Source organism: Toxorhynchites rutilus, chromosome 3 (assembly GCF_029784135.1).
Source record: "Toxorhynchites rutilus septentrionalis strain SRP chromosome 3, ASM2978413v1, whole genome shotgun sequence".
Taxonomy (NCBI): domain Eukaryota; kingdom Metazoa; phylum Arthropoda; class Insecta; order Diptera; family Culicidae; genus Toxorhynchites; species Toxorhynchites rutilus.
Genome location: NC_073746.1, coordinates 98,503,826 through 98,527,036, shown reverse-complemented (window position 1 = coordinate 98,527,036; position 23,211 = coordinate 98,503,826). Strand labels below are relative to the sequence as shown.

Genomic DNA, 23,211 nt, shown 5'->3' with positions numbered 1-23,211 from the left:
TTTATGCTGCCTACGCTCAATTTGCATTGGATGAGATAGGGTTGCCAGAGCCCCGTGTTTAACCGCTGTACATGGCTATAGTTGTACTGTGCGCAGCGACATAGACGGTTAGTGGTGGGTAGCATGAACAAGCCTAATCAAAACACTTGGTAAACGTTCTTTTCATTGACTTTCTCTTGAATTCATAACTCAGATTGGAAACTTGTTTGTTGTGCTTGATAGTTTAGACGCTAAATAAAAACCTTTTTCATTGAAATATTTGGTGAAAATTGGTCGAATTTCTGATTGTCAGTTTGACATGCGGTACGCTGGACGCGCTATTAGTTTCTTCCAGACATTTGAAAACATTTCTCGCGTAACTTTTGAAAAGGTCCAATGTAACATTTTCGTCAACTCGAGAAAAACGAAGTTGAAGACCCGAACATTATTCCGCGAATCGTCTTAAAAGTTATCGATCTTTATCGCTCCTCTCACCACTAGCGATCAAGAATAGCTCTCCAAAACCAATCGTAGCTGTTGTTCCGTGATTTTTAGTTTAAAGTTGAAGCCAAGGAGCGAAAAATGTTAGATTGGACGTTTTGACTGCCCGCGTTTACACATTGGACATATTACGTTGCACGATAAGAATTTGAAACTAACTACTAAACCAGAATTCAAAAATCAGCATTTCCTTCTAAAGACAGATTATTATTGTTATCACCCGTTGAATTGAACTGAAATCGATAACAACTACTGTAAGAAACAAAAACTCAAAACGACCGAAGTACGACTTCGTGTTGTTTTGATTGCTTTGTTTATCGGACGTTCCGGGCATCGGAGGAAAGTGGCGTCCGAAGTAACAGCCGGGTGTTTAAAATCCGAATCTGTACATTGGATTTTTTTTTGTATCGGCGATAAAAAGATGAAGAAAATAGATACGTGAACGATTGTTTTTGTAATGCATTCAATGATTGACGACTAATAGTGTGCATCTATTAACTCGATTTGTTTACATTTGTTACATAGGACCTTTTCAAAAGTTACGCAAGATTTTTTCGTACCATGTGAAGATATTTGAAAAAATCACCTGGCATCCCTGATTTCAACTCCTTGAACAAAACATTTGTTTTGACAGATACGTTCTGGTAGGTTGAGTTTGACTGTGTTTTGGAAGGATTGGAAGTATACCGAGTATACCAAAAATAATCCTGGAAGGAACGGAAGAGCAATGTCCCTATCACAGATCGTCGATCAGCTTTGTCGCATCTGCTCTAAAAGCTCTACAAATCTCATTTCCCTTAATGAAATCGTAAATGGTAGAACACTAACTGAAATGTTACTTAACTGTGTCACAATAGAGGTAATATGAATTTCAGTAAAATACGCCCGAATTAATTATGTTTTTGAATTTCGCCGAATTGTAGGTTTTTGAAGGCGATAACCTACCATTCCACTGTTGTTTAGATTGCAAATTTGATCTTATTGTAGCATATCACTTGGTGATACGTTGCAAGGAATCTGATATTTTGTTTCGAAGTCAGCTTACCGATAGTAAAGATGCCATACTGTGAGAATCAACTGAAAAATAAATAATGAGGATAGTAATAATATTTTTTTACAGACTACTATCACATGAAATTAACAATGCGACAAATTCCAATCAATTTAAAGCAGAATTCAAGACAGAAAATGAATGTGTATTTGCAGAACCGATATGCGATCTGTATGTATCAAACGATGAACAACCGAACATTTTACTACGTAATGAAAGCGAAAGTTTTAATAACGTTGATGACGCCAACCACGATAATAAAATCGGCGGAGGATACATACAAGAGAATACTAGGGAAGATGGTAATGAAACAAATCCAGAGAGCACTGCAGATGATAGCGATGCGGATGAAATTGTAAACGAGAGGAAGCATAGTGAGTATGTGAAAGCGGAATCCTCGTCTTCTCCCAAACGATGCTGCAAATGTAAGACGCGGTTGGAAAATACAGAGCAAGTTGAGCAACATTCTAAAATACATATAGAATCAAAAATTACCGACGAGCAAATAACTAAAGCTAGACCGTTTGAATGTCCAGTTTGCTTTAAACGGTATACTAGAAAGCGAGATCTACTCCATCATCAACGAGAAATGTACATCGAGAAAAAATTTCAATGTGATGAGTGTGATGACGATTTTCTCACAGAAGCTCAGCTAGTGAATCACAAAAAATCCCACGATAAAGATAATATAGGCAATAAGATTAAGCTTCCGAAATGCTGTGCTTGTTATCAACAGTTTGAGTCTGTAGATTTGTTGAGAAAACATGCTGACGAAATTCATCTTCCAGAGAGCCAAACTTCAACAAACGACCATGAAAATAAATTTAGTTGTGACATCTGTCACCGTAGATTTAAAACGAAACGGACATTGTTGACACACAAATCGAAGCCAAATCGTGGCGTGGAATACCAGTGTGCTCAATGTGGGAAAATATTGCGGTACAAACGCGCCCTGTCCGATCACGAGCGTTTTCACCACGGGAATGAAAGACCTTACGTCTGTTCGATTTGTACGAAAGCATTCGCCGGAAAGGAAGCTCTTCAAAGACATATGAAAGTGCATTCGAAGGAAGATCGTTTCAAATGCGAAATTTGTAACAAAGGGTTCAAGTTGAAATATTACCTGAAAAATCACTATATAACGCACAATCCGGATTACCGACCCATAAGTTGCAGTCTTTGCTCAGCGACTTTCACTCGAAAAATATCTCTCAAATCCCACATGAAGATGCACACCGGCGACAGGCCATACAAGTGCGATATATGCGATGCAAGTTATCCATTTTCGAGCGACCTGAAACGGCACATTATGGCGCATAAGGGTATAAAACCTTATATCTGCAATATATGCGGGAGGGGATACCCAAGACCGGACTATCTGCGTAGACATTTGGCTTCGCATGGTGTAAACAGTTGAACAATAATTAATAATGGTCATGTCAATAAAGCGATTTTTCTATATTATAATGATCTATTATTGTTAGTTTAATATTTTTACATTTTACTATCACCCTTATTCTTGTTTTCGAACGAATACAAAAAAAATCTGAAAATACTGCTACTCAAATTGATTATAAATCTCATTTATTACAGTGGAAAATTTCTATTGGTTTGATCGATTTAGTTCTGGTGTAGGGGCTGTCGAAGATACACCCCGTACTGGTAGGCCAATCGTCGTGGAAACCGATAAAACCGTTGAAATCATCCAAGTAGACCGGCATGTGAGCACTCGCTCGATTGGCCAGGTACTGGGTATAAACCATAAAACCGTTTGGAACCATTTGCAGAAGATTGGATTCCAAAAAAAGCTGGATGTATAGGAACCACACGAGTTAACGCAAAAAAATCTTTTAGACCGAATCAACGCCAGCGATGCACTGCTGAAAAGGAACGAACTCGACCCCCATTTTTGAAGAAGATGGTGACTGGTGATGAAAAGTGGATCACGTACGACAAACTAAAGCGAAAAAAGTCGTGGACGAAGTGCGGTGAGCCGACCCAAACCATCGCCTAACCCGGATTGACGACCAGGAAGGTTTTGCTGTGTGTTTGGTGGGATTGGAAGGGAATCATCAACTATGAGCTGCTCAACTATGGCCAGACCCTCAACTCGGTTCTCTACTGTGATCAGCTTGACCGTTTGAAGCAGACGATTGACCAGAAGCGGCCAGAAATGATCAATAGGAATGGTGTTGTTTCCAACAAGGACAACGCTCGGCCTCACACATCTTTGATGACCCGCCAGAAGCTACGGGAGCTCGGATGGGATGTCCTATTGCACCCACCGTATAGTCCGGATCTGGCTAAGTAATTATCGTCTCTTCGGTCCATGCAAAACGCTTTTGGTGATACTAAATTGGCCTCAAAAGGGGCTTGCGAAAACTGGCTGTCTGAGTTTTTTGCAAATAAAGAGGAGGGGTTTTATAAGAGAGGAGGAAGGGGGACGGTGTAGATAATGAAGTTGCCTTCTAAATGTCAACAAGTTTGCGAACAAAACGGCGCATATTTGACTTAAATTGGATAATTTTAAGTATGTTAAATAGAGCGTCAAATTTCGATCAGAAATACGACATTTCTTTTTCCCCAACCCTTTATATTTTTTTCCAAGGGCCTTTTTGAAGGTTAGAGACGAATGAACTGAAGAAGTTTAAAGTCTCAAGAAAGGAAGGAAGGCAAACTTTCAGTATCGTTCTGTATTCAAAACAATGAATATCGCTTGTTCTTCCTTGTTTTGCGTCATCACATGTCTTCGTTTCGGATTGAGCAGTGGACGCGACCAAATTACTCACTCACTGATGTCTCTGGCATTGCAATCATTGCATTAAACTGACACCATTGCATTAAGGTTCTGAGCTACACATTTGTGTGGGGAATCATCAAGCTAGGCTATCGTCAGCTCACCAAGAAAATAAATGTTCTATTTTGTCAGTAATTTGGTTTCGCTTGCCAGTAGCAATTTTTAGGGCGACCAAACTGGTAGAATGGTTATTTCAAAATTTTCGTAGCATTATAAAATAAAATCCGCACTTATAAACAAGCGACTCGAATTAAACTACAGCGTAGTTCTACGTCAACAATGCGATCGTGTCTTGAACACAACCTCCTATAAATTTTTTTATGGCAGCTCTTTTTATCGCAAAAGCATTTGACAGAGTACCCACATTTTTAATCAATAAAACCAAGGCGGTATAATAAGGTGGAACGTTATGTCAGAACTGCTGTTCAGCCATTACTTGAGTTCGAATTGACAGCGACCAAACGAACGGCTAGAGTTTTCCGAGAAAGAGGATAACAAATGGCATGCAATGATGAGTGCATACCGCTATGTGTTTGCTGCACATAAACGTTGGTTTTGTTTACGCTGTTGGCATCATTGTTGTGTTTCGGTGACTGCTGCAAGTTGTTGTCTGCATTGCTGTTTTAAGGAACGTGAGGGTTGTTGCTGTTGCTGCTGGGATTGGCAATTCAGCGATTGTGGGAGCTTTGCTAGTGGGTATATGAAAGGGTCACTACCGGCGGGCTTATGCCGTACTGCTCGAAGTTCCATTCGCTTTGGTGGAATTAGCCGTTGGCGACCCATTAGGATTGAGTGATAGCGATACGCTGTGGATATCCATGCATATCGTTTCCCGGCGACTGCTGCTTTAGCTGGAGACTCACCTGATCGTGCGGGTTGTGAGACACAACAGCTAGTTCGTTTGAAACCGGCCCAGCGTATGTATGTTGGTGTGGACCGCTATGTAGCATAAAAATTAGACCTGCTTTGTTTATAAACAAAAATAGTCGCTGTCATTTTTTATCCCCTCTCGCATCTTCCATGTCTTATCATCATACTGTCGAAAACGAACCACCTGTCAATTCCAGCTCCTTGAATAAAACATTATATTTGCATTGACATTATCCAATTGGGAACTACTCTATTTCGGTTAGAGATGGGCTAAACAGTTCACTTTGATGAACGGTTCAGTCGCTAACCGTTCATCTAAGTGAATCAGTTCTTTAGAACCGTTCTTTCGCTCTTTCGTTCAGCGGTATTAAGAACAACAAAATGTTAGCTGGACCAATAGACAGCTATTAATTGATATCGTTGGATTGGATAGTGTACATATGGGATTTATATTTTTGAAATTTAGTAGGGAAAGATAAGCTGCTTCTTCTTTAAAAGTAGCAAACTGTATGTGAAAATATATTAATCGGCCGACAAAAGTATATGTAATTGTATCGACTCGTTCGGACACTCAAATTAAAAATTAATTAATCAATTATAACTCCGTAATTAACTCTTTTATTACACCACTCTTTAATTCACAACCTTCGCGTATCACTGTACTCCTCGTAATCCCTTCTATCTTTATCCCTCACTATTGCCTCTCTCATCACCAGCCAAGATCTCTCCCGTTCAGGTAAGTACTCTATTTTGATATTTTAGTAGTAGTAGGTAATAATTTGATGCGCACAAAGTATGCGCAATTTTTCATATTTTCTGTTTAGACAACACACAGGTTCCATGTAAGATCATATTTCATAATGCTCATACAGAGAAAAAAATGAGCGGCGATTTTTACTAACAATCAATCATAAAAACAATCACGATAACACGTACACGCAATAGGCCAAACAATGGATTGAAAGCAACGAAAGACTTTTTTCTCAACTTGCCCGTTCTATGTTTACCCAATTCAAGAATCGCCCCAGCTTCCCCCAAGTTTTTTTTGATAATTAGGAAGTATATGCATGTTACGCGGAATTGAAAGAATACATGAAATTGATTTTTTTTTTCGTAGTTTTAAAGGGAAAACTATATAGTTTTCCCTTTAATACTACGAAAATTTAATTTAATTTTTAACCTGAAATTGAGTATACCTGATAATAAGTAAACCCTGCGTTACATGCAATTTGCTCATAAATGACAATATCGCTTTATGTTTCTTATGGCTGGTTTACATTAGGGAGATCTATACCTATAGATGGATTTATTCACGTGAAAATAGGTGTAAACGGGTGAGAATAAATATGATACACTTATTCGAGGTATATATAACATGAATAAATTCAGCATATGTAAACGCTTGTGAATTTCTCACTGGTGAGAAATCACTAAAGCTGGATGCAGTTCGACTTCAGGTGAATAAATTCACCGAAGATATGAATATATTCATTATAGAAGTTCACGCTAGTGTAAACGGTTGATGCGATTTCTATAAATCTCATCATATTTCTTCACATGAATATATCCCTAGTCTAAACCCACCCTTAGAAGCGTTTTCGTTATATTTATCCATTCCGTCCAGCGCAAATCAGTCCAGCTGCACTCGTTCGTTCGCAAACAGTTCGTTCTCAAACAGTTCACTCTCAATCAGTTCTTTCCCATACAGTTCACTCGCAAACAGTTCGCTCTCCAACAGTTCACTCGCAAACTGTTCTTTCGGAATCAGTTCGTTCACAAACCGTTCACTCGCAATCAGTTCGTGGGGAGAACTAACGTTCATTGAAAAAGAACGACGTTCGTTCACTCTTCTCGGCGAACTAGTTCTTTCGCACCGTTCGTGAACGGTTTGCCCATCTCTAATTTCGGTTGCGCGTCGCAGTTCCACGACATCTGACCAGGAGTCAGTGGCGTAGCGTGACCGGGTGACACCCGGGGCGGGATACTAGGGTGTCATCCCGACATAATACATAGTTTTTGTTTTCGAATGAAAAATCAAACTTATATAAACAAGAAACGTATTTATTATAATATCAGATGAAACGAACAGGAAATCACAAAGTCTTCACGCGTTGGTCACTGGGACTGACAGTTACAAGATAAGAAAATAATCAAAATATGGTTTATTTGTGAATGTCGAAATGTGACTCCAATAAATCTGATCAAATAAATATCTTTAGGAGCTGAGACCAACATTGATATTGTACAAGTGCTTCCTGTGCGCTTTCGCTCTCTTGTTTCGGGCTCAATGGAATGCGTAGCAATAACGGTACAGGACTCAACGTGTCAAACATGCCTGCCCATCGTTGACCGCAAATTTTTAATTGATTCCAACTCTGATAAGCCTCTCCACAAGAGAACCACAGAAACGTACACGGTTAGAAACAGCTTCAAATTCTCTGTAAGATTTGGAATCGATTCTTGGAAGTCCCATTTCATGACGAATTGTAACACATCCAATGTAATCTTATTAACATTATAATTAATTTCAGCGACCTTCAAATGTCTACTGAGTCTTGGTATCTCTAACAAAACTTGCCTTTCCAAAACTTCGTAGTTGCCAGTTCAGTTACTCATGACATGTGTCGAGCTTGAATTATCTCAAAAATTTCAGACCCCATTTAGACGATTTTGACCGTTCTTGTAATTCCCGATGAAAACGACCGATGGTTTTAACCTGTAATTGAACATTTACGATGACAGTGGTACAGTGTCGACTTTCAATGTGGGGTCATAATTTGGACCCCGAACTCTATGTTTATAAAAATGTCCAACTAAATATGTCGCATTACAAGTCCGTCCAATTAGCTAAATGTCGAACTAAAAGTAAATTACTGTACTTTCAATCTGGAAGCAATTTAAGAATTGGTGAAAATCGAATAATCGGGAAAGTTTTCAACCATTAATAAGCTCAGAACAACTGCCAAATCAACATACTCCTCATATCCTGGCAAACAAATTATGAGTAAATCAATTTGTGTTTCATTATTATTTTGGATATTATTTTAGAATGCATTGAACTGTACTTCGTAATTTTTTTTGACGTAGGACTACGTCTTTCATTTCTATACCGGGGTGTAAAACCAAAGTTTCGAGAATGAAAGCGTTACGCTGGAGACCGAGATTTTGAGCGTTAATAGTTCTTAAACAACTGAACGAAATGGTATTGTAAACACTTCATTTGAAAGATAAAATGTCTACGCGTCATATACTTGTTACTTTTTCATCCAAAAACTTGTTTCAATAGTCTTAAAATTGCTTTCAAAACAGGCTATTGAAATCACCAATCGGTATATAAGCGAGCGCCGCTCGTAAACCCACTCAGTTATGATTGAACAGCGATTGGAGCATGTTGTCGCTGTTGTTGTGGAGCTAATTTCGTTTATCATGAAAACGCTGATGAACGGTGTCACCAAGAGCCTGTTTGTGCACCTAAGGCCAAAAGGGAATCCATCAGGAGGAGTGATGCCACGGTTCCGCTTGAAACATCGGAGCAGCCGCCACACACACACACACACACACATACACGCGCGGAATTCTCGTTGCTATCATCGTTGCTGAAAAATAATCTGCCAGTTCCCCTGGGAATTGAAAAATACATTCACGCGAAAGAGTTTATTTTAATGTTTTCTATCCATATAACACTGCAACCAAATACATTTGGTTTTGTTATTTTTCAATCAATCGCAATTAACAGGAAAGCTTCTGAATATTTTTTTTCCCCATCAGTGGAAATTTTCGTATCCAATATTGGATGCATAACATGAAAAACGGAAAATGTTTCACATCGCGAAAATCAAGTCATTTTCGAGCGATTATTTGCTTTCTACTCATATAACGCTGCGACCAAATACATTTTGTTTTGGATTTTTTCAATCAAGTGCGATCAATGTAAGACCACGTCTTTCGGCAATTTATTAGAGGTGCAATGAATCTTTAGGAATTCCCGCTCTACGCGCACTGGCAAACAATGTTTACTCAACAATTTCTCAAACGAGAAATGGGTGTTGTGAGAAAGGATTAGCGAACGCGAAAACGACAAACGGGAGAAAGATACGTTTGGAGGTTGAAGGAAATTGGCAGAAAACTTCTTCATTCTATCATTCAAATAATGTGATTCATACCACATCGTTTTGCCAGAAAGAGATTATTAATGTTCAAAGGAGGAATCGAGTCCTCCGAGGAAATTACCCAGCGCAAATTAGAGTCGACTATCGATTGCGGCATTCGTACACAAATAATTTTATAATGCAGTTTCACCAAAGTGATTACTTCGGATATATTCACTACATCATGTCATGTATTTCATATTCTTCATTAAGAAATCCATATCCATGGCACCTATCGGTAACGAATTATTATCGAAACCACGATTTTCGCTAAATGCTCCTTTCAGTTCGGCCTGTAAAAAACTTTTCTGTACTCTAATCCATCAAATTTGGAGCTCTGAAAAGGGCCGTTGATTATATGCTAAGCTAATATAGCACGCTATCCTCGGATACGATGGGCCAGCTGGATGTCCTTGGGCATGATGTGACGCGTTTTGCATGGATAGCACACAAATTGGTATCTTCGAATAAGCCTCCTGCAGCGTCATAGCCGCGGAACTTTGGAAGCGCAAGTCGGTTTTGAAGTCCTGAGCAATTCCACGATCCAAATGCTGCAAAGGTAGCTTGCGGATCAGCAATTCGGTCGACTTCTGATAGCGACGAATTTAACGCAAAGTTCCCGGTCGATAGCGATGTGGCTTCTCCACCTATCCTGCTACTGGTGCGCTAATCCGAGCTGACTTCGTGTGCCTTACCACCGAATGACTAACGAGCTGTCTGCGAAAGACTAACGAGCTCGAGTCCTCACGGTGCGAGAGTAGAGTAAGAAATGAACGAAAGCAAAGGAAGCGTCATTTTATAAACCATGAAAGTATAGAATCTAAATCCCACCCTTATTATATTCGTGAGTATACAGTAAGCTTATATAATAAAGAGGGTGGGGTTTACATTCGATTCTTTTATGTTTTATAAAATGACACTTCCCTTGCTTTCGTTCATTTCTTACTCTACTCTTACTTACTTACTCTAGTTTCATCGGGACTAAGCAGACAGCTCGTTAGTCCTTCGGCGGTAAGGCACTACGAAAGCAGCTCGGATAAGCGCACCAGCCGCAGGAAGCGTGAAGAAGCCACATCGCTATCGACCGGGAACTTCGCATGAAATTCGTCGCTATCAGAAGTCGACCGAATTGCTGATCCGCAAGCTACCTTTGCAGCATTTGGATCGTGGAATTGCTCAGGACTTCAAAACCGACTTGCGCTTCCAAAGTTCCGCGGTTATGACGCTGCAGGAGGCTTATTCGAAGATACCAATTTGTGTGCTATCCATGCAAAACGCGTCACATCATGCCCAAGGATCCAGCTGGCCCATCGTATCCGAGGAGAGCGTGCTATATTAGCTTAGCATATAATCAACAGCCCTTTTCAGGGCTTCAAATTTGATGGATTAGAGTTCAGAAAAGTTTTTTACAGGCCGTACTGAAAGGAGCATTTAGCGAAAATCGTGGTGTCGATGATAATTCGATACCGATAGTTGCCATGGATATGGATTTGATAGTGAAGAATATGAAATACATGACATGATGTAGTGAATATATCCCCATATCGAAGAAATCACTTTGATGAAACTGTTTACCGTTTGTCGTTTTTAAGTGTTGGGAAAGGGCATTATTTTTGCTGAGTAAATTCCAAGAAAAAAATCCATTCCTTCTTTAAGCGTCATTCATTCTGCTTCGGATCAACGGAACAGTGATAATCATTTCATACAAAAGATAAAATGTCCAAGAGTTATATGATTGCTATTTATTGAGTCGGAAAATTGTTTCAATAGCTTAATGATAGCTTCGAAAACAGGTTATAAAATGACGCTTCCTTTGCTTTCGTTCATTTCTTACTCTACTCTCGCACCGTGACGACTCGTTTGTTTGGGACCAAGCAGATAGCAGGTTAGTCTTTCAGTGGTAAGGCACACGAAAGCAGCTCGGATAAGCGCACCAGCCGCAGGATAGGTGAAGAAGCCACATCGCTATCGACCGGGAACTTTGCGTGAAATTCATCGCTATCGGAAGTTGACCGAATTGCTGATCCGCAAGCTACCTTTGTAGCTTTTGGATCGTGGAATTGCTCAGGACTTCAAAACCGACTTGCGCTTCCAAAGTTCCGCGGTTATGACGCTGCAGGAAGCTTATTCGAAGATACAAATTTGTGTGCTATCCACGTAAAACGCGTCACATCATGCCCAAGGATATTCAGCTGGCCCGTCGAATCCAAGGAGAGGGTGCTATATTAGCTTAGCATATAATCAACGGCCCTTTTCAGGGCTCCAAATTTGATGGATTAGAGTTCAGAAAAGTTTTTTGCAGGCCAAACTGAAACGAGAATTTTCGTTTGGATGCCATACAGCATCGAGAAAATTCCGGAAAGATCTAATCGTTGCTGAAAAATAATCTGCCAGTTCCCTGGGAATTGAAGAATACATCCATGCGAAAGAGTTTATTTTAATGTTTTCTAATTATATGGCGAACACAGCGACCAAATACATTTGATTTCGTAATTTTTCAATCAAGTGTAATTAGCTGGAAAGCTTCTGAAGATTATTCTTTCCCATCAGTAGGATATTTTCGTATCCAATAATGGATGCATAACATGAAAAACGGAAAATGTTTCGTATCGCCAAAATTATATAATTTTCAATCGATTATTGCTCAGTCGCCGAAATTTTCATACTCAGAGAGTTCATTCTCCTCTAGTTTGCCTTCCAAATTGCCATCGTAAACCACACCTTCTCTCGATTCAATCACGCACGAAAAGCATACTGAAATGATATTCTGGTGGTGAAACCCATTCATTTTTCGTGAGGCGTCGTGCACAAATTACGTAACGCGATAAGGGGGGAGGGGTTAGATGTTGCGTTACTTTCTGTTTATTAGAGATAGGAAATTGCGTTACGAAAGGGGGGGGGGCGGTTGAAAATCCGGATTTTTGCGTTACGTAATTTGTGCACGACGCCTGAGGACATCGACAAGACAACATCGTTACTGAACGAGTGGAACGGCGAGGGATCGAGGTATTCATTACCTGGCTTGACCTGACCTGAAATGCAATCAGTTTGTTTTAACTGTGAGGGAGCGCAGAAAAGCCGATCGATCAGAAGGAGAAGAGAAGGTGACCAAGAGAGTATCAGCATCGAAATACGGTTCCTCGGGAAGACATAGAAGCAGCCGCCACACACACACACATACACGCGCGCAACTCTTTTCGTTAGCTGGTTATCGAGAGGAAACTTGGAAAGAAATGATCGTTGCTGAAAAATAATCTGCCAGTTCCCCTTGGAATTGAAAATTACATTCAAGCGAGTTTATTTTAATGTTTTCTATCCATATAATACTGCGACCACATACATTTGGTTTTGTGATTTGTCAATCAAGTGCAGTTAACAGGAAAGCTTCTGAAGATTATTCTTCAGAACAAGGTTTTTTGTATCCAATATTGGATGCATAAAACCTTGAGTCTTCAAAGTAACACTCTCGTTTTTGAAGTCACCCAAATATTTATTTATTCATTCATTCAGGATGGATTTAGATTCAACTTCAAACAAATGATCTCTAAATCAACGATAGTCCTACGTCACCCTTGCGGTTATACCATAGATATAACCCACTTCCTGTTTTTTTGAAGGTTTGATAACCCTGAAAAGCGCCGTGTTTTATGGAATGGTTCCAATTTTGAAAACTTAGTACTCGTGGTTTTGAAAAAAAATTATAGGAGGTTGTGTCCAAGATACGACCGCATTGTTGACGTAGAACTACGCTGTTATTTTATAACAGTCGCTTGTTTATAGCTTCGGATATTATTCTAGAATGCTGTGAAATTTTCGAACCAACTGCTTAGTAGAATAATCTATGAAATAGTTTTTTCATTGTAGAATCAGTTGACGATAATTGTTTGATGATTCATTCTTGCCCTCGTAAAACAATACACTAGCTGATCGTATGTCGCAATTTATTTCATGTCATTGCATTAAAAATTTACCTCGAATGCTATTCCAGTGGCCTTTTTCACAATTGACATAGACTCGGCAACAGTCGATTATATACATGTTGCACCAGCACCATTATTCCACATCTCATAACTACATCAATATATTTTTGCACCGCATGGAAAGAACAATAACAATACTTGCAAGTATCAAATATCATGCTACATGTTATTTAGGATTGCCTCAGTGGAATCGCACCTCTAGGCATGGTTCGTACAACGTAGACCAAGCGCCTAACAAGCGTTTGCCATAGCATGCATACAGAGCCATACATTGGTGGCTTGAAACTACTAGGAATATAAACACTTCTCTTTTTTTTTGCGCCATTCTAAAAAAACGCTTCTGTTAATATTACTGGCCTCAAAAAAAGTTGCATTACTTTCTCATGCCCGAGAGAAGCGCAGCTGTAACCACTAAGTGGAGGAAGTTTTGCTACTAGCAAGCGAAACCTAATCACATAAAAAAATCCAGAACGAAATTTACTTTGTTGGTGACTAATCAAGCGAAATAAACTCTTTTTGTTGATATCAACAACCTTTAAAACAGTAGCAATGTTTCATTATGATCAATATTAGCGCAAATGCAATCCTAGTTGAAGGCCGTTTTGCGACTGGCACGCGAACCTAAATAACTTTTAACATTCCAGTAAAACATTCAAGATGCTTGGTATTCCCCAAATATTTTTTTTGGAGCATAACCTTAACGCCTGCTTCGCCATAACGTCAGTTTAATGCCTTGATGCATTCTCAAAGGACCCAACGAAGCCCTTATGATGACAAAAAAAGAAACAATGTTAATGGAAAAAAACTGAATTATGCTACACAGCTTGCACTCTGCTGTAACACCCATCGATGCGAAATCGCTGATGAGTTTGATAAGAGCGACCGCCTTCACCACCAGCGGGGGGAGCTTGATTTTGGTTGATGCCTGGGTAACGGCGTTTACATTTTCGACCAACGCGCCGAAATCGCCTACTTCGCTGTTGTTCGATGCGGTGTCACACTCGCGAAGGCTCGGTTCAGTGCGAGCGTTTTTCACTGCACCAACATCGCGTGCATCATTAGATGACGCTTGCCCCGAAATTTTATTGCCCCTGGCAATGCGTTCGTTTTTTGCATGGCTCGAGCCTGCCTTCCTCTTCTTCTTGCTCATCACACACTACGCGAAGCGTCCAATTTATAACGCAGAAAGAAAAACACACGATTCGAATAATGAATAACGAACAGAAAAAGCAAACGACGATATCCAAGTTGGATTACCACTGGTGGGGTCCAATCTTAGATCGAAGCGCAGCGAAAGCAAAGTGAACTGGATTGCTCAACAGTCCGATGCCGAATGAAAGTTTGCCTCAGCGAGATCCACTGTTTATACTCTAGGCAAGTATTTCCCTTCATTCTTCTACTTTTCCTTTGTTCACGGAGACTTCAAATCCTACGATTTCCCCTTCTTTGATCGTCGATAAGTTGCTCGTTATTGATAGCTCTGTTCGGGAAAGCACACAAATGGACAGAACAATTGTATGGGAAAATGGAAACGCTTAGAGTTTTCATGAATATTAACCATTTACAAACCAGGGGATTCTAATGTGTAGCATATTAAACAAATCTTAGGGAATTTCCGATTGGTTTGGTATGTAAATCGCCAAAATCCGTTCGCGGCAAAAATAGTTATTAACGTTAACTTTATTTCATAAAAACGTGACCTGTTTTCTGATTTGGCACCCTTAATGAAAGACGTAGTTCTACGTCAAAAAACCATTCCGAACGCCCTCGATGCCGCCTTGTTCTGGATGTGCTCCCAAAGCAGTTTGTATAAAGAACAAACGTTTTTCTTCTGCGACCTGCTGCCGTTTTGCGATTGCGTTTGCCACCGCCACTCGCTGCAACTGCCTGTTGTTGTCTTGATGTTCTGAATGCTGGTTTTCTTATCGTCGCGGGCAGCTTTGCCAGGTAACTCGATCACTTCGGCGGTCGAAACTATATAACGCCGACTAGGTGGACTGGTGCACTGGTACTAACGCGCTCGGCCTAGCTACCCTTGCGGAGCAATTGGCGAATACACCTACGGGGAACTGCAAACCAACACGGTTCGAGCGGGATTTTGCCTTTCCCTTCACTTTTCCTCCTTTGCCATGGCTGCTTGTGTTGGTTTGTTGATGTGATGTGATGCGAAACAATGTGGTATACGGTTTCGATGAGAATGATCGTTACCGCAGCGGAGCGGGGATTTTTAAGCTGACTGGCTGGATCGATAATTACGCATGTGTGAGACTGCGACCAATGTTTCGTTCATTTTTTTCTTTTTCCTTTCCAATCGTGCTTCATTGTATTTCGCTGCTGTTCTGGTTGCCCGTTTTGGTCGTTGCGATTTGAGGAGCACAAAATGGTTTAATCAAAAATGGGCACATAGTGCATTTGGACAATCCGTGATATTTCATAATTATTCAATTGTTTATCTCAAGAAAAATGAAATGTTATTCGTTATCATAGATGCGTAGATATATTTCCTATCAATTGATGCAAACACCTTTGCGATCTATTGAGAAATGCTCGAGTTATAAGCGTTCCAAATCATGCATTTTTTCCTACTTGTTCAGTGCCTAGATTTTCATTTTACCCCCTACATCTTCCGGTTAGACGTAGTCCAACGTCAAAAAGTGACCTGTTTTCTGATTTGGCACCCTTCCTGAAAGACGTAGTTCTACGTCAAAAGCATCTCTCGTATATATTTTATCTCTCGAATAATGTTATTTTATTTTATTTGTCAATTCAATACCACTTCGTTCATTCATTAACGCCCAAAACCTTGTACTTCGAACATAACCCCTTCGTTTTCGAGACTTTGAATTTGCACCCCAGAACAGAAATGAAAGATGTAGTATGACGAAATAATGAACAAAAAAAATTCGAGGGGTTGTATCCGAGACACGACCGCTTAGGACGTAGGACTACACAATTTTTTTTTTAATTTGTTGGTTTATATTTTCGGATATTATTTGCGAATACTATAACCCTTCGCCTACTGCTCAGTGGAAACTAGGATCTACAGGGTCGTAAATAAGAACAAAGGTACATCACTCACACTTATCCATATTATTCTGTCAGATGTAATTCACATAGGATCTGGCAACAATCCTGAACCGAACAAGGAGGTTGAAACTGCGAGCGGATTAAGGTTTCTAATGCTCAAAGGCCACAGGGTCAACTGTTCTATGCCGAACCGCACAGTGAGGGAGGCATGAAGACACCTTTCGTGTCCGAAAAACGCAACAAATAGTGAAATGTAGTGATTTTTCAACACCATGAACGGCTTCAAACTATTCTCATTCTTAACATCTTTACTTGGAACAACAAACAACAATATAATAATCTTTTGGAATAAATTAACTATCCTTCTGTATACTTCTGTTCTACTGTTCTTCTGTATACTTATTTTAAATCTAAATGTGACGTCACATGCTTCTACTTGCGGTTTTATGAAGTTTATAAGGTTTATGTGGCTCACGGCGACGGATCAGGGTGGGTGGCGATGACGTGATATCTGCGGTGCGAGTGGTACGATGATTTCAATTCTGTTTCTGGTTCATGCAGTTTCCTTCCAACCGTGCAATAAACCTCTCCTCAATCTGCAGAGCACCGACAGACAACACGCACCTCTCTCGCCTGCTGAGAGTGGAGGTGCGACTGTTTCCCTTGGATGGATGTGGTATAGTATATTTCCAGATTGCTTAGCCACGGAGACTTTCTACAACACCAGTTCTATTGTTGGTTATTCAATCCTGATCGCGCCGAGGAACACAATGGCGTCTTTGATCCTGGCGAATAACTGTATGTAATACAAAGAAAAAGGCCCTTAGTTGGACCTAACCGCCATGATTAGTCACAATCGCCACATTGTGGTGCCCCGAAACCGCAACGGACCGCATCTTCCCGCTTTTTCACAATCCTACATATGTATATGAATATATTCAAAGATTTACCTTTTTCTCACATAAAGTGTGACTGTACGTTGCACACTTTGAGATAGTTTTAAAGCGAATATCAAACCTACTAACACACAGTTTTCATTCGTCCAAAAGTGGTTCTTTTCCTCACCGTCAACCTACGGAAGAAACCAGGCATGACGTTAGTAAAAATCACTTTTTACTTCTCTTGGCCCTTTCGACCACTTACCCAATTTAATCACGGCGCGCACTAACTGCTCTCTAGTGTAGTCAGGATAGAACTCCGTTGACTCCTGGTAACACGCCGAGCAAGAGGTCGACAATCAACCTTATTAATTTAGAAAACCCGAGCTTTTCGGTATTTATGTGTTGGATCCTACTCGCGAGTGCCTTCATCCCTACCCGATCCATGGAAGACCTTCTCGGGTGAACGGCAACTGTCATACGCCGAGAGTGAGTGATGAAGTGAGAGACTAGAAGGTGCGGGAAACTGAACATCGTGCGGAGAGTTAGATTTTGGTCGTCCTTCAAGTGTCCTATAAAAAAGTGTGACAGAGTCACACGCTCTATTTTGGAACTACCGGTTACAATACGTCGAAATTTCATAAATAACTCTTTGGTAAAAAGTTCCCGGGACCCTCAAAAAGTTTAATGGCTTGCGTGGTTTTGTAGAATCATTTCGAGAAGCAACGAGTCTTTCTTGCCTCGATTTCGATGAAACTTTTATTTCAAATTAAAGTTTGGTTTATGCCATTATGTGTGAAATACAACATCATTCAAATGTCCACCTAGGGCTTCCTCGCACACCTTGATCCGGAACAGGTAATTTTCGATGACTTTTCGGCACATATGGGGCGGTATCTCGGTCATAACTTCAAGAATGTTGTCTTTCAAATGTTCAAGAGTTTGTGGAGAGTGGGCATAGACACGGTCTTTCGCATAACCCCACAAAAAAAAAGTCTAGCGGGTTCAAATCGCATGATCTGGACGGCCAATTGGCATCACCAAAACGCGAAATCATGCGTCCCTCAAATTTCGTTCGCAATATGGCCATGTTCGGTCGTGTTGTGTGGCACGTGGCGCCGTCCTTCTGAAACCACATGTCATCACATGTGGCAAAAAAAAAGGTTAACATGTGGCCATAGCACTCACCATTCACAGTTATCGTCTCGCCGTCCTCATTTTCAAAGAAATACGGCCCGATGACTCCACCAGACCATAATGCGCACAGTGACTTTTGGCGGATGCAATGGCCTCTCAACAATCACGTGTGGATTTTCTGAGCCCCATATACGGAAATTTTGGGTGTTCACATAGCCACCGAGCTCGAAATGTGCCTCATCGCTGAAGAAAATTTGATGCGAAAATTCAGCATTTTGCTGCTGTTGTTCGTTCATCCAATCGACGTATGCCCGACGCATTCCATGGTCACCACGCTCTAATTTTTGTACCAGTTGGACTTTATATGGATGTAGGTGCAAGTCCAAATGCAAAATTCGCCACAATGATGTGTTTGACAAGCCCAATTGCTGAGCACGCCGTGGAATCGAAACATTCGGGTCATCCTCCAGACTGACAGCAACAGCAGCAATATTTCCGGCCGAACGCACATTACGATGATGCACAGGTTTCACAATATCCGCTACGGATCCAGTTTGTTCGAATTTACGCACTACATTAGCGATTGTGTGCTCTGTAGGCCGTCCATGACGACCAAAATCCGTCCGTAATGCTCGAAAAACATTTGCCGGTTTTTCATCATTTTTATAGTATAATTTAACAAAATTAACACGTTGTGCGATGCTAAAACGATCCATATTGTAAAATGGCGATAATTCATCTAACGATATGACGCTTTTGTTGACAGCTATGTCAAACGGTTGTCAGCGCAGGGCTGTATACTTTCGGAAGCCCGAAATGGAAAACCCTGTACTTTTCCTTTGTTCACGCAGATTTTAAATCTTACGATTCATTCGTCTCCGATTCTATTCTAGCGGCTTCATAAGTTTCCCGTTATTGACAGCTCTGTTCGGGAAAGCACACAAATGGACAATGTATAGGGAAATGGGAATGCTTCCAATTTTCATCACCCGGGGCGGACAGTTTTCATCAACTCGTGCAGAGATCCGATCGAATGAAATTACATCCATATGGAAATTTTCACTGAAGACTAGAGAGTTGCTTAACATATCCTATTACAGTTTAAAGGTAGGTTTAGAGTTCCCGTGAACGTGAACGCGGACGAACACTAGTTTGTTAAAAAGTCTTCAGTCCATGTATAAAATGCGAGGAAAACATCTTGAAACGATAGGAAGAAAAATTTTCTAGTTGAAAAACCTGTTTAAACACAATTCATATTGATAAAAGTGAATTAATCCAATATTTCACAACAATTCTCAATTTCCACCGTGGAATCGAGATGTTGGTGAACTCACCATAGTTCACCGACTTCGGTGAACGTGAACGTGAATATAGACGTTAAAATGTTTCCCCGTTCATGTTCACGTTCGAATGTCCCAAGGCATTCTGAAAATTATTTCACCGTGAACTGTAAAAGGATATGTTTAGCAATTCTCAAGTTTGCAATGAAAATTTTGATATGGACGCAATTTCATTCAATCGGATCTCTGCACGTGTTGAAAAACTTCGTTGCTTCGGGTTGATTCGTGAACAACTGTATATTTTATCCGAATTACTTTATTGAAGCTCGATGTTTATTTACTTCACGTTCACTGCCGAAATTTTAATATGAACGTGAACGTGAACAAAAACATTCTATTCAACACGATTTTTTGAGTTGTTTGTTCGAAATGTAGTTCACCGTGAAATTATCGTACTATTCCACCACCTGTTCAAGTTCACGTTCACGGGAACTCTAAACCAGGCTTAAGGTAGGTTTAGAGTTCCCGTGAACGTGAACGCGGACAAACACTTTTTTGTTAATAATTCATCAGTCCATATATAAAACGCGAGGAAAACATCTTGAAACGTTTCATTTTCTAGTTGAAAAACATGTTTAAACACAATTCATATTGATAAAAGTGGATTAATTCAATATTTCACAACAATTCTGAATTTCCACCGTGAAATGATCGTACTATTCCACCACCTGTTCAAGTTCACTTTCACGGGAACTCTAAACCAGGCTTCACGGCGAAATAATTTTCAGAATGCCTTGGGACATTCGAATGTGACCATGAACGGGGAAATATTTTTCGATTCAACTCAGCATGTCGAGTCGCCCACGATATGTATCGGCAAACTTTTTGTTCAATAGCTGTTTCAATGTTTCAATGTTTATTACGGTGGGTTATTATTAGAGATATAGTCATGTGAAGAAACATGATGAGATTTATAGAAATCGGTAAATGGTTGACACTATCGCGAATTTATATAATGAATATATTCAAGAATTGCAATTTGAAGTTATGATGAATGTACAACCAGTTTACATATGCATATATTTATTTTGAATTATGCATCATTCTACCACTTGAATAAACATCAGTGAAGGGCAAGTTTGGATCAATTAATTGATTTCGTCTCTCTTCAATTATTTCTGCTCACTCTTATTGATCATGGCAACAAACAGACCATCGATGGCAGAAACAAATTAATAGAAACATTTTGAATTTCAAAATGAGCGTTGTTTACATCTGCTGACAGCAAACACATTCAATTGCCTATGAGTATAAGTGCAAGAAAACAAGAATGAGTTGTCTCTATCTTTATCGGTGAAATTATTCACCCGAAGTAGAACTGCGGCCAACTTTAATGATTTCTCACCAGTGAGAAATTTACCAGCGTTTACATATGCTGAATTAATTCTATTCATAGTAGTTATATATACCTCGAATAAGTGTATCATATGTTCTCATCCATTTACATATTAGTTAGTGGTGAAACGGGTAAAACCAAACATTTCCGGATTTTTAACGGTACGTAATTTGTGCACGACGCTAAACTCATGCATACTTTCAGTTCGATAAAATTTGCAAAATTAGGTAGTTTTGTTTTTTTTTTTTCTCAAAAACATTTTTGATAATTCGATCTTCATAGGATTTTCTTCTACAGTTACAGAAATGGCAATTGATGTCTAGCCTTTTGTTTGGTTGAAATTGAATGTGTTTGGAAGGATTGGAAGTATACCAGAAACAATCCTGGAAGGAACGGAAGTGCAATGTCCCTATTACAGATTGTTGATCAGCTGTGTCGCATCTGCTCTAAAAGTTCCACAAAAATCATTTCCCTCAATGAAATTGTAGATGGGAGAACACTGGTTGAAATGTTACGTTATTGTGTCACGGTTGAGGTAATATAGATTATAGTGTAAAATACCCGAATAAATTATATGCTATTGATTGTAGGTTTGTGAAGGCGATGACCTACCATTCCAATGTTGTGTAGATTGCAAGTTCGATCTAGTTGTAGCGTATAACTTGGTGACACGTTGCAAGGAATCTGATGCTTTGTTTCGAAGTCAGCTTACCGATAGTAAAGATGCTTTGCGGTGAGAAACGATTGGAGAATAAATAATGACGGTAATAGTAAAAGATTTATTTTCAGACTACTATCGTATGCATCTAACAATGCGACAAATGTCAGTCAACTAAAAACAGAATTCAAGACGGAAAATGAATGTGTATATGCAGAACCTATATGCGGTCTGTATGTATCAAACGATGAACCAACAAACAAGTTAGTACGTGAGGAAAGTAGAAGTTCATTAAATTTTAAGAACGATGATGAAATCGGCGTGGGCTGTATGCAAGAGGATGATAGGGAAGATGATAATGAATCAAATCTTGAAAGCAATGTGGATGACAGCGATGTGGACGGAATTGTATACGAGAGGAAGCTTAGTGAGTATGTGAGAGAGGAATCCTCGTCTTCTCCCAAACGATGCTGCAAATGTAAGACTCGATTGGAAAGTATAGAGCAGGTTGAGCAGCATTCTAAAATTCATATAGAGTCAAGAATTACCGACGAACAAATAATTATTGCTAGACCGTTTGAATGCCCGGTTTGCTTTAAACGGTATACTAGGAAGCGAGCTCTACTCTTTCATCAACGAGAAATGTACATCGAGAAAAAATTTCAATGTGATGAGTGTAATGACGATTTCCTCACAGAAGCTCAACTAGTGAATCACAAAAAATCCCACGATAGAGATAAGATGAAGCTTCCGAAATGCTGTGCTTGTTATCAACAGTTTGAGTCTGTAGAATTGTTGAGAAAACATGCTGACGAAATTCATCTTCCAGAAAGCCAAACTTCCGCAAACGATAATGTAAATAAATTTATTTGTGATATCTGTCACCGCAGATTTAAATCGAGGCGGACATTGTTGATACACAAATCGAGACCAAATCGTGCCGTGGAATACCAGTGTGCTCAGTGTGGGAAAATATTACGGAACAAACGCGCCCTGTCCGATCACGAGCAATGTCACCAAGGAGAAAGACCTCATGTCTGTTCGATTTGTACGAAAACATACGCCGGACTGGAAACGTATCGAAAACATATGAAATTGCACTCGATAGAACAGGATCGTTTCAAATGTGAAGTTTGTGGCAAAGGGTTCAAGACGTCAACGTACCTGAAATGTCACTATATTACTCATAATCCGGATTATCGACCTTTAAACTGTAGTCTGTGCTCGGCGACTTTCGCTCGAAATACATCTCTCAAATCCCACATGAAGATGCACACCGGTGACAGGCCATTCAAGTGCAATATATGCGATAGAAGTTATCCATTTTCGAACGACCTTAAACGCCACATTATGGCACATAAGGGTATAAAACCGCACATCTGCAATATATGCGGGAAGGGATACCCAAGACTGGACTACCTGCGTAAACATGTGGCATCGCATGATACAAACAATTGAACAAAAATTCTTACTGTCGTATCAATAAAGAAATTTTTCATCCGCTAAGAA

General features: G+C 39.9%; 1 protein-coding gene across 1 annotated transcript; it reads left to right on the top strand.

Moving 5' to 3' along the window:
* Positions 1-1,123: 1,123 nt before the first annotated feature.
* Positions 1,124-23,211, top strand: LOC129773338 (zinc finger protein 808-like). The gene is made up of 6 exons (XM_055776937.1): positions 1,124-1,339; positions 1,404-1,546; positions 1,601-2,943; positions 21,368-21,579; positions 21,635-21,777; positions 21,834-23,211. Exons 1-6 carry the CDS (start codon positions 1,208-1,210, stop codon positions 23,158-23,160), a joined length of 3,300 nt encoding a protein of 1,099 aa, XP_055632912.1. The 5' UTR covers positions 1,124-1,207; the 3' UTR covers positions 23,161-23,211.